At 36.2% G+C, this 13,360-nt stretch overlaps 1 protein-coding gene across 4 annotated transcripts in view; it reads right to left on the bottom strand.

The window, feature by feature from the left end:
* Nucleotides 1-13,159, bottom strand: part of EMB2083 (AAA-type ATPase family protein) — a 38,893-nt gene extending 25,734 nt beyond the window's left edge. For 3 of the 4 annotated variants that reach the window (XM_090017711.1, XM_090017712.1, XM_090017710.1), the window contains exons 1-2: nucleotides 11,646-13,158; nucleotides 9,569-9,741 (exon numbers count right to left, since the gene is read on the bottom strand). In XM_090017711.1, coding sequence (XP_089873837.1) covers nucleotides 9,569-9,741; nucleotides 11,646-12,972 — 1,500 coding nt within the window. In that variant the 5' untranslated portion in view covers nucleotides 12,973-13,158. Of the gene's footprint in view, nucleotides 1-9,568; nucleotides 9,742-11,645 lie in introns of all 4 variants that reach the window. The other variant, XM_090017709.1, reaches the window with a different exon arrangement.
* Nucleotides 13,160-13,360: the final 201 nt, after the last annotated feature.

Here is a 13,360-nt window from a genome sequence, read left to right as displayed (position 1 = left end):
CCACTAAGGGATATACGAAAGGCCTTATAAAAAGGCTACACACATGAAAAATAATATCACTATTATTGAAGAGGAGCTCTCAAGAGCAATGCCACATACAAGGGGGGTTCCCCCTATTTATAAGAAAAGGAGACCAAAGGGGCTCCCAATAGAGTCGTTGGGAGCCCCCAACGGTCACAATTGTGACCGTTGGGGGCCCCAACGATTCCATTGTGGGGCCCCTTTTCGGTATCCAAAAAAGTATTTAAAAAATTAAAAACAAAAATTAAAAAACAGTGAAATAAAAGAAACAAAACAAGTACCCCTATTGGGTACTTGTGAAAAGACCATAATACCCCTATCGGGTATTATGGTGAATATACATCTATATTTATATATATATAGATGTATTATTACATATGTTTTAACAATAAACTCTCTCAAAAACCATAAAGGTTCACACACAAGGCAAATACTTAGGAACCATAGGGTTCACACACAAAATACTCAAAGGAGAGATTCCAAATGAAAAAGTGAAGAATTGATTTCATTTAAGTGGGACAAAACCTATGTTACACGGACTCGGCTCCAAGGTCGATGCACCCGCGTCGACACGCACCGACACGGGTGCGGCTCGAACTCAGTCAACCCAACTCTGGGTGCGGTCAACGCACCTAGGGTCATTTTGGTCCATTTTTTGGATTTTTTTTTTTAAAAATCTGGGCTACAGAATTTTAAAAAAAATGGGGGGGGCGTTGCACAGTGTGTTGTGTCGACGCGGGTGCGTCAGTCACAGACTGTGCAGACAGCACAGTCACAGACTGTGTTGTGTCTTTGCACTTTTTTTTTTAAATATATATATATATATATATATATATAGCTGAGTCCCCGTGTCCAAAAATTTTAAAATCGCGTCGCACCCATGTGACATAGGACAAAACCCACATACCCTAGATGAAATACAATGGAGTAACTCCCCATATATATACACAAAAAGAGAGGGCAAGGGAGAGTTACTGGACATTCCAACAGCTCTAAATAGAGTCGTTGGAGTGTCCAATGACTCTCACAGCTTTTGCTTTTTGACTTGGTCAAAAAGCAAAAGGTCTATATTATGTCCAAAAATGAAAATAAACTAAAAAGTAAAAACCTAACTAACCTATGCTATTGTGACTAAACTGGAAAAAAAAAGATTACATATTATGGGATATTTATATATGAGATTATCTATGAGATTACAATTTTCAACATATATATATATAAATATAATTTTTAACAGTTTTAAGTTAATACTAATGAAATAAAAACAATTATGATATTATCAATTCATCATGCATAAATTCATACAATAAATCAAATTAACAATCTACAATTGTTATTCCTCAACAATAAAAAAACACCTCAGTGGTGCGGATATATATATATATATATGTACGTAAAAGTGTATGTGTGTGCATTTATATATTGATATATATAATATAGATAAAACTGGACTTGGTTAGGGTTAACTGAATGTACTTTTGATGGACCTCAGTGTGGTTGACTTCACCTGATACAAAGGAAGTTGTGTCCAAGTGTCGCACCCGCATCGGTGCCCTATTAGAAGAGTCTATGTTACATAGGTTGTGCAGCATCCTCGAAAGTGGGTGATGGTGTTTTGAGGGTATCTACTATATTGAGTTGTCGATCATGATATTTTGATATTTGCTAGCTTTGAATGTTGATGTTGTGACTGAGATTGTCTAATCACGAGGAGTTTCGTGAGTGGTTCTTACTCACTATTTGCATTGATTCATCATTAGTGAAGAAACAATACTTGTTGGATTGTTTTGGCCATTGGTTTGTTGTATTTGTTGCTTTCTACAAAACTTTGAATTGTAGTTTGGGATTGGTGAGTTATGGAGAAGGGTGAGGAACACTACAATACAAATCTTGGAGAATGAGAGTTAGATAGATGCAAGGCATGATGAACTCAGAGGAAGTAGTTTTTAAGGATTCAAAAGTAACATGAGCCTTATCCAATGTTATTATTGTAAAAGGACGTGGTGATGAAGGACGTGAAGGATGTGGTGATTCAGGAAGTTTTCTCGAGCAATATTGAAGGGGAAGAGAAAGAGAAAGATGACAGATTATTGATTGTTGACAATGAAATGAACTCTAGATATTTTTATTATTCTTTTGATTATATAGTTAGAGTAGTCCAACTTTGATACTCTTATGTTGCTTTAGTCGTTTGACGTTGACTTTTTTGTTAAGGACTTATAATATTTTGTTTGTTTGATTTTGGTGACATGTACTTTTGTTTTGAAGTTTGCACGAGAAAGTGAAGTAATGGATAATGTTAATTTTAAAGTTTAAAGTTTAGAACTTTATATTTTAAACTTTGAAATGCTTGAAATTAAATTATGTTTTTTACTTTTTAGTGCTTAAATGTGTTAATTTGTTTTTTGCACTTAAAAATTTAATCATATCTCCATGTAATTTTTTAGTTTATTGATTTCTCATTTATTATATTGCAGAGATCACAACATCAAATAACAAGTCATTTTATTCTTTTCTTGAAAAAGGTACGCTTAATCAATTTTATTGATTTTCTTAATGTATTATTTATTAAATGATTGCATGCATTTGTTAAATGATTCCAAGTTGCACCAAGAATATGAATTATGATTTTTCTTGATATATTATTTATTAAATGTTTGCAAATTGCAACAAGATGCATTTATTAAATAGTTGCAACAAGAATATGAATTATGGATCTTTTTCATGTATTCTTTATTAAATGCTTGCAACATGATGCATTTGTTAAATGGTTGCAAAATGAATATGAATTCTAAATTTTACTTGATATATTATTTATTAAATGCTTGCAACATGATACATTTGTTAAATGGTTGCACTTTGCATGTATGATTTAGTTTTTAGATACTCATGTTTTAATTTATCAATGATAACATAAATCTTATATTTTGGTAAATTAGAAAAAATATAATTACATTTTCGCTTCCCTTTCGATTCATATTTGCTTCCCACTTGAATCCTAGGTCGCTTCCTTCTTTGTCCCCCCTTTGAATCTTCCGAGATAATTCTCGATTCGCTTCTAAGTCGCCCCGTGCTTCCCGCTTACTAAATTTTAGAAGTGTCTTGCCGCTTCTCGCTTTCGCTTCCTGCTCCCGCTTCCTCGACTGGCAACTCTAATCCAACTACATTGCATTGCCAAAATCCATGTCATATATTTCAAACAGGTTGACCTCCTTACTCTCTTATGTTACAATCTTATTCCTATTAAGCTCCCCCATTCTCCTCAATTAAGTGTTTACATAAATGAAATATAAAAATAGTGCCAACAGTTCACATGAAAGAAATGCAGAAATGCCTCACTGAGACAACATCACCAACAAATATTAAGATAATAGAAAAGAATTGTCTTTTCTATACACTTTTCTTGGTTTCATTACTACCATTTACCCTATATAGTCGATCGGATCATATAGATATTCCTTCATCATAGGCTATGTAATATGGACTCTTCTAACAAGGTACCGCACCCGCACCCATGCGGGTGCGACACTTGGACACGACTCCCTTCATGTAAGATGAAGTCAACTACACAGAAGTCCATTTATGTCCAAAAGTATATTCAATTAACCGTAACCAAGTCCAGTTTTATATATATATATATATATATATATATATATACCCTCCCCGCACCCAAGTTTTTTTGTGACATAGATCATAGGTCATTGAAAGGATCTTGAATGCCCATCAAAGCACAAAAGCGAGGATTTTTTAGAAAATTGATTCCTATTCAAAAGGTGGATAACTTCAAGGGTAAGATAATGTTGACCAGTCAATTGAGATCTAGTTAAGGGTTTCCCGTGGGAGATATTTGGAAAGAATTAGAATGTAATAATTCATAGAAAATAAAATTGATTCAAAACATTGAATACCATAGATTTAGATTACTGGCCAAGTCATGTGTTGAAAAAACATAAGAAATCAGCCCATAAATGATAAGCAAGATATAGAATGAAATAAATTCAATCATGTCATCACCAAATTTGAAAAAAGTCTCTTCTATCACACAAATTAAAGCTCCAAAAATTGTAATTGTTTCATATTCACATCAATGAACCAAAACTCATTCATTTCTGATGAGGTAGGATAGAAGAAACAAATCCATGGACAAGCACATATGAGAGCAGCAACAACTTGTTATCATGCAAAATTTTACTTTTACTTTCAAACTGACCTTTTGAAAAGATTTAAGAAAAACTTGTCTCCGTTTTGAAAAATATGGGGAAATTGAGAGAGAATGGGACTCGCCTATTGGTACGAGATTTAACTGTTCCTGACGCCATAACCAGAAGTAATCGAACCAAGGATCGAATATTGTGCTTTACTTGCTTATTTGTCTGAAAAATTATTCCAAGTCCTAGAATGCACAAAGAATCATACAGGTGCTATGATTTTTGAAAACATGATGCATGCTTGGAATTGTTGAAAAATACTCTTAAAAAGGAAGTTATTCTAAAATCGATTTTCTGAAAGGAGCAACTGGGGAGTGTGACCATGATACAACCTGAGCTAAGTGATGCATGAATGCAATTTATGAAAATATTTTTTGAAGAATTTTAAGAAAATCATTTATAAATCCCCTTTGTTTAATAAATTTCTTTTGATAAAAAGGGTTTTTTTATGCCTTATAAAATTCAGATGAAATAAATTTGCCATATATCAATGACTATCGCCACAAATATATTTTGAATATACTTCGTTTGATTCTTAAAACAATGGTTTTTAAAAAAACGCTTGGAAAACTTTTTGAAAATATGCAATGATTTCTGAAGATAGCCTAAGAGTGCAGGTTGTTTGTAACTTAAAAGAATATGGTAAATCTGAGTTTCATTCGTATTCTGACTATGGCTACAAATACGAACTCCACTAAGTTTCTTAACTTCTTAGAAGTGCATGTGTCATTCGTGTTGACCATTGTAGAATTTGAAATATTCATATGAATCATCATCCATAGCATTTAATTATTGAAAATAAACTATATGCAAATGAAACCCTAATCTATGCAAAAAAGAAAAGTTCCATTATTTTTTATATTTTATTACAATTTACATTGAATAATTGAATAATAAATTGAAGAAACGGGAAAATAAAGAGAAACAAAGTCTTGTATTATCCTGCAAAATTAGCAAACAGGTTAGTAGAAAAATGCAGGCTTTACAGGATTTATCCAACAGTATCTGGAAAATGAGGGATTTATCTAGATATGTCTTTTTTGAATGCATTCATAAAATAAAATCTTTAAATGACACAATGGATGATACATAACTAAATAAATAATAAAAGTAAACCAATTAGAAATTCAAAATTGAGAAAAAAATATCCAAAATAACCTTAAAATTGATATTTATTGCGAAACAGGGTTAAAATCAGGGTTTTTCAGAAAAGATCTTTGAAATACTCTTAATCTGAAAACCAAATGAATTCAAAACGATGCCAAATCGGCTGAAGAGCACCCTGACAGAATTATGAAGATAATCAGATTCTAAAAATATAAAACTTTTCATGAAAAGATGAAATAATAGAAAAAGATCAATTTTCGCTCGTGTTTCAGCAAAACGGAACTTTGCAGGCATCCGGTTTTTTAGAAACAACTAAATAACATATCAAATGACCTCTAAAAATTATGAAAATCAACATGGACATTGTTAATAACCCTAAAAACAACATGCAATCGGAAAATAAATTTTTGTCATTATTTTGGAAATAAATATTAAATAAAAAAGGTGAAAACAGACTATTAACATGATATTTTGTACCTGTCACGGTGTCAGATCAAAACGAAATATCAAACAGAAATGAAAATTTATGAAATTTGACAGAGATAAACTAGACATCCCAATGAAGACAGTCCTTTTTATATATCGAAAAAAACATCTCCGATTAGGGAGATACGATTCCAGCAAGATGCACTTTATTTTGGTCAACGCTTAACGATTCAAGAAAGACAAACCTCAGTTTTGGGTTAAAATAAAATAGCAAGCGCCCTGCAAAAATCACACAGAAGAAACTAAACATGCAAACGAAGAGATCACTTTTTACATATCGGAGAGATCATCTCCGGTTAGGGAGAAATCACTCCGGCAAGATGATCCAAGATATGAATCGTGCCTGACGATTCAAGAAAAGCAAATCCTAATTTCAGGTTTCAAGAAAATAGTAAACGACGATCAAAAATCACATCACAGAAACTAGACATGCAGACAAATTGGTCACTTTTTACAGATCGAAAATACAATCTCCGGTTAGGAAGATATCGCTCGGGCAAGATGGTCTAAAACCTGAACCGTGCCTGGCGATTCAAGAAGAACAGGTTCTGGTTCCAGGATAAAATAAAATAGTAAACGACCGTAATCACAAAAATCACATAGGAGAAATTAGACACATAGACAAAGACGCCACTCTTTACGAATCTGAAATACAATCTCCGGTTAGGGAGATATGACTCTGACAGGTTGGGCCTGATTCTGCACAGCGTTTTGACGGTGCAGAAAACAGGTTTTGGTTTTTGAATTTATAAACGGGTCATTAAGTCCCCAAAAATCATGAAATGTTCACAGATTCATGCCAATATGTATATCTAACACTCATAAAAAAATCAGATCAAAACAACGAAAAAAAATGCACATAAAATAACGTTGTTAACGCATGGCCGGAATCAAGATTCGCACAGGACTGTTAAAGAACATTAAAAACCCTAATCTAACAAGCATACAACAAAAAAGCAACTATAAATGCAATATTTTTCAATTTTTTTATGGATGAAATAATGCAAAACCAAACCTAATACGCATATAAAAACAAAGAAAAATACAGAAAACGAGATTGCATGGGATTTTGCTTTAGTGTAGCCGTGAGAAAAAAAGATTTGATCTATGAGAGCTTGGATCTTGTTCTTTCATGTGGTTGAGATAAAATCGGTATTCAAGCATCAAAATATGGAATAAAAACATGGAAAACAAGGCCTTACCTGTAGTTGGATTGTTCATGGAGGTTATCACACGAAAATCAAAAGAAAAAGAGGAAGAAGAGAAGAAAAGAGGGGGGCGGCACCTTGGAAAAGAAAAATAAAATAAAATAAAAAGGAAAAGAAAAGAGATTTTACCTTGGGCTTGGGGGAGCTTGAGCTAAGGGCTCCAAGGGAGAGAGAGAGAGAGAGAGAGGATCAAAGCATGTGAGGGATGGGCTGGACATTCAGCCCATAGCCCTATTTATAGATTTTTTTAGAGTTAAAGATAGGGCGTCTAGAGGATTTTAGATTAACACTTAAAGTTTTGAAAAATTTGGAAACTAGGGAGGGGGAGTGATTTTTCTAAAGAATCATAATTGGGTTTCAACTTTGACTTTTCTAACTCCAACTAATTAAAACCCTAATGAAAACCTAAATGGATATAAAAACTTCCAAATGTGGCGCCACCTAGGTGGGCCCCACATTTGGTTTTTAAAAGTAAAATAAAGGTTTTTAAAAGAAAAGCTAAAATCGAAAGTGAAAATAAAAAATCCTAAACCAACTAAAAACCTAAATGAATTGAAACTTTCTCAAATGTGGCGCCACCTATATGGGCCCCACATTTGGTTTTTTAAAGCCAATGAAAGATTTAAAAAGATTTTAAAAACAAGTGAAAATAAAAATAAAAGATAAAAACAAATAGAGTCCTAAACTAACTAAATTTTTGAAATAACAAAGAGGGACAAAATAAAAAAATGAATCCATAGGTGACGCCACCTAGGTGGGTCCCTTCTGGAATAAATTGGGTCTAAGATCCATTTTGAAATTCAAATTTGATAAAATCCAAATCAAAAATTCGATCTAGATCTGACACATTGAAAAAGATATTTTTCTGAAAAGTATTTCAAAACATCAAACATAAAGCACTGTGTTTTAGATTTAAAAGATCAATTTTGAATCCCAGGTTTGAAATCAGAAGGAAGTTTGAACTCAGATCTGGATCTGAAGCTTTAAAATGACAAATGGGTCTGGATCTCGGACCATGAGTCTGATCCATATTTGAAAATGATGAAAGATCATGGATAAAATTGAAAATGAATCTTGGATCTTGATAAAACAAATGAAATGGCTCCCGGATCAAAAATGAACTTAAAAGTGGATCTTGGATCAGAAATAAGGTAGAAATGGATCTTGGATATGAAAATGGATCTGAAATGACAAATGATTGGATCCTGGATATCTGATTAGATAATTTAGGTTCAGAAAATAAATTGGACTCTAGATATAGATAACAGAGTGAATTGAATAAAAGGATCCAGGTCTGGAATAAAGAATGGATATTGGATATCAAATCCGATATTGGATCCAATATCTGAATTGAAATATGAATTGGATCTTAGATATAGATAAAATATCAAATAAAAAGATTGATCTGGGCCCAGATTGGCAATTGTACCAACTTGAAAAATTGATAGAATTGAGGTTTTGAATGAAAATGATCAAGAAATTATTTTGCCTTTGCCCGTGCAGGGCAAAGAGTGACACTTGGGTAGTGAGATTCGAACTGACTTGAACTGGATAGAACTGGTTTGGACTGGATCCTAGGGTTTCTGAACTCAAATAAACTAAAAAGACACTGACTCAACTAAATTCCTAAATCAAATGACTGAAAACAAACACAATTACAAGGAAAATGGTGAGAAATGCACTATGGAGTGAAGTGGGCAACATGAGTATACTAGTTTGAGCTAAAACTACACTCGACAGAACTAAGGTGAACTAAATTTGAAGCTCAGGCAAGCTAAATTCTAGCTAGGGTTAGCTCAATTTTAGCTGAAATGAGCTGAAATGGACTAAAGTGAACTCCAATTGAACTCCTGGTGAGCTAAGTTAGACACAGAGGAACAGGATTGACTGGAATTGACTGACACTGGAACAATTGACTGAAATTCGAGCCAAAAATGAGCGCATTTCACACGAAATGGATCAATTTTAGCTGAAATGATCAGAAATGAATATGATCTACTCATTGTGAGCTCAGGTGAGCTAGAAATGACTAACATTCTAACCCTTCTGAACTTAAAATGAGTTGAGCCTAACTGACAGGGTTCTAAGGTGACCTAGGGGTAAAATGGTAATTCTACTGATGAAAAGAGGTGAAATGGTACCTAAACTGGGACTGGATCTAGGGGTTAGACTTCTATACTGTGCTACACGGGTCGACATCTGTGAGAGGGTTGTCTAGGGATGAACCTGGAAAATTTGGGGTATTTACACCACTGCAAATTTATTGTAGAGTTATTAAAAAATAACGGTATATTAAATGACACATATTGAAAGTGCACTACTTTTATCATCTATAAGCAAAGGAGTCAAGTTCAAGGAGCATAATCCCATCCTTTATTTTAATGTCACTGCACAATTGAAAAAACAATGAAAATCCTGAAACCAACAGCTTGAAAAAAAAAATCATTACTTCACAGTGGAAATGAGAAATTAAAAGAAAAAGAAGAAAAGGAAAAACAAATATGCCCAGATAGCAATATAAGTGTATGAAGGGCTTACATTTTCTTTTGCTTCTTGATAGAGTGCTCGCACACGTGAAGCACCAACTCCAACATAAATCTCTACAAATTGAGAAGCAGAAATCGAGAAAAAGTTCACACCAGCCTCACCAGCCACTGCTTTTGCTAATAGTGTCTTACCTACTCCAGGTGGTCCACAAAGAAGTATGCCACCTAGGAAATAAAAGATAAGAAAATATTAGCCACAGAGCTAAGTATAAGCCACATTAACAGATCTGGACACAACAAAACATTCAGCTGAATATATTAAGTTCAAGATATGAAAATAAGACAAGCATTCTCTATAACAGGTCAAATGCCCCTTTAAACTTTCATATGGTACCAGAGAAAAGTACAAATAACAATTAAGGATAACTGCAGAAGCAGCAAAAATGTCAGAGGTGAAAAGCCTCATCAGGAACTAACTTCAGTATGTCCACACCTTAATTATGAACCCATTATCAGCATAACCAACTTAATTGTTGATAAGGGTGGTGTTTTCTATCATCAAATTAACATAGCATAATTTCCACAATGTTAAGATCCTTAGATACTCACCCTTCACTATAGAGTTTTTCCCTTATAACCACAAACCTCCAAAGAAAAAAAGTGAAAACGAAAAGAGATCCTGGCCTATTTTAAAGCCAATAATAGAGCACTATTGATCCTTCACAAGATCATTGAAACTGAAGACTGTTTTGCCTCCGTTATTTGTACATATCGCACTGTACAATCTAAACCATGATTATCAGTCCAGTCATACTAAATGTAAAGCTATCTAAGACCAACCTCATGGGGGCATTTAAGAACTAAAAAGCTCAACTCGGCCTCACCTAGCGAACCATGGAAACTTAGGCATCACTGACAAGTAGGTGATGCTCATCTAACCACAAGAAGTTAGGAAAGCTAAGTAACTTAAATGGGTGACCTAGCATTAACATTTTGTTCCTTTTTTAATCTAATTGATACCTAGGCACACACAAGCAAGGTCACAACCCGAATGTTGTCTAGCACATTTAACCACATCCCAGGAGATACTACCAGTCAATCCTTGAGGTTTTTCATGCAAGCTCCTAAGACATCCTTGACCAAAAATGAGCGCACTAGCACATACATGATTATCATGTTGATAACCCAATAGAATCAAGGGTTTGAGTAGCATGAGTTTGGACGTGACTAATGATACTGAAAGTACAAACCAAAACCCACATACTAGTGCAGCTCTTGGTAGCTGCATTCTTCTAGTTTTGACCTTCTAGTGATCATCCTGCTTCAGTGCATGCCAATTCAAAGTTGAATTCTTGCTCCCAATGGAACATGAAAGTGGTCTCATTAACTATATGCCTACCAAGAATAATGGTACTTAATTCCCAATAAACTTAAGAATCGTTTTTAAGGTAAGAATTATATGAATGAAACTATTCAAAGGTATGTTTCACAAACATAAAAAAGATCACCCTTGAAATGCATGTCCTATATACGGAGTATGGACGTCAATGTCCAAATAAAAAAGCAAAAACAAATGAATATACAAAAGATGCTTGTGAATAAAGTGTGTTTTTAGTGTTTTTTTCAATTTTTGGGTGGATCAGACCCTAAAGCTGTGCTCGGGATGGTTGTAGTCAAAAATTGGTTTTGATCAAATGTCATCATTCTACGAACATAGGTAAAATAAATTTTATGCGGTAAGAAAAGCATTAAAAAAGACTTCTAAATGAGTACCATGTTAGCAATAAAAATGAAATCCAGAACAAGCTCAGAACCAAAAAAAACAAAAAGGAAAAACATGAAGGCACAATTAGAAAACCAAGAAAAATAATGATTCCTAAGGAACGTAAACAGCAAAAACAAATGCTTAAAGTTATAGAATTCCTCCAAATAGGAAAGAAAAAACAATAACATAGTGTACAGAAATGCCAGTAAAGATAACCAAATCATTTGGGAATGGTATGAAATTCCAGTCGAAAGAATAATGAACAAATGCAGAAACTAAAAGGGAGAAAAGAGTCACTTGTTTAAGCATTCATCATGTGGTGATCTTCAAGGACACAAACAATCGCCTTTCATAACCACATTACCTGGTATTTTCACACCCCGTCTGCGATACACCTCCCCATGTGTGAAGAACTTGACAATTTCCTCAAGCTCGAGACGGATCTTCCCAAGCCCAGCAACATCCGAGAACTTCACATCCACACCACGGTCCATGTATTGCGGCAATTTACTACTTCGAGCACGCCTCACCTTCGCACCGGATTTCATGAATTGCGTTGCCATCTTAAGATAAGGATTCTGCTCCCCGCCCGCCTTCTCATCGTCGTCATCATTCTCGATTCCTTCCAATTCCCTCTCCAATGCCCTCATTTTCCTCCTCTCCTCAGCTTCGGCTTGCTCGATCTTCAACCTGTCCTCGTAGTCCTTCTTCTGCTTCCGGTAGCTGAACACCACCGTTCTGTAGAAAATTCCAAAGAAAAGGAGCCCCAGAATCGACGAAACCCTTTTATCGGTTGCCATATTCGTCCAGAAGACAGACATGGACTCGTAATTTTCACGTGCTCGCTCCAGCGAGCGCTCGTACTCGATCTTCCTCTGCTCCTTCCTCCTCTTCCGCTCCTCCATCTTCTTCTGCGCCCGGATGGCCTTTTCCATCATCTCCCTCTCCTCCCTCAACTTCGCTATCTCCTCCCTCTTCCGCACCCTGAGCGCCTTCCTGGCCATCTGGAGCTCAATCGCCCGCTTCGACTGCGGCTTCGATGGGAAGAGCGAGATGAGGAACGCCGGAATGTCTTGCAGAAAACCCAGAAACGGCTTCGGGGAGTCGGGTGCCTGCACCGGCGGCGTGTACGCGTTCACGCAGAGCGACCCGATTCCCATCTGATCCCACGACTCCCAGAACCTCAGATCCCTCTCCTCCGCCGGAAGCACCGCCCTCAAAACCCTAGAATCATCTAGGACGACAAGCACGGCCTCGGGCCGGCGCCGGGGGGAGAAGTTGGGGAGCTTCACGACGTGCTTGAGCTTCCCCTGCGACTTCAGGTCCAGAATTTCCGTGTAAGGAATCCGGTTGCGGACGGCCGGGAGGTCCCGAGACCACGACTTCACCTCCTCCGGCGACATCGACAGCAGCTCCGATCTCTTCGCCCGTTTCTTCTCGGAGACCTTCGCAACGGCGTCACCTCCGGCCAACGGGAACGAAACCACCGTCAGCGTCGTCGACAGTTGCAGAAGACGGTGCCATTTTCTCCTTCGATCACCGCCGTCCGATTCCACCGAGCAACACCTGATCCTAGGGTTTCTGGATCGAATGTGGAGCGAAGGATGCGATGGGTGAAGCTCGACGATCCCGAGATTAGGGTTTCCGATTAGGCGTTTCGAAAACGAAGAATTGAGAGCGCAGGCATCCATGATAAATTCAAGCAACAAGACTCAAGAAATTCAAGGGAAATTACCGATTCCGGGAGTCTTCAGCGCCATGTAGAAGATTCAGAATGCAAGAAAAGGAGGAAAATCAGAGAGAGAGAGAGAGAGAGAGAGAGAGAGAGAGAGAGAGAGAGAGAGAGCTTAGCTCTGAGTAGTTCAGAGACAGTCACCGAAGGGATAATGGTGGCGCCAACCGGCTTAAACGGATCGGATTCAGCTCCGATCATGTCAGATCCAAATTCTCATATCGAGCGCGAATAGGTACAGTAGATTTGGATTCATATTTTAATTTTATTTGGTATTACTTGATCCGGCAAAGAAAAGTTAGCATGTACTAAATCCTGACAAGGATAGGTGTTTTTCTTGAATCTGA

The sequence above is a fragment of the Nuphar pumila genome, chromosome 9 (genome assembly GCF_984573655.1).
Source record: "Nuphar pumila chromosome 9, dmNupPumi1.hap1.1, whole genome shotgun sequence".
Classification (NCBI taxonomy): domain Eukaryota; kingdom Viridiplantae; phylum Streptophyta; class Magnoliopsida; order Nymphaeales; family Nymphaeaceae; genus Nuphar; species Nuphar pumila.
The sequence above is the reverse complement of the archived record's forward strand: the minus strand, read 5'-3'. Positions and strand labels throughout refer to the sequence as shown.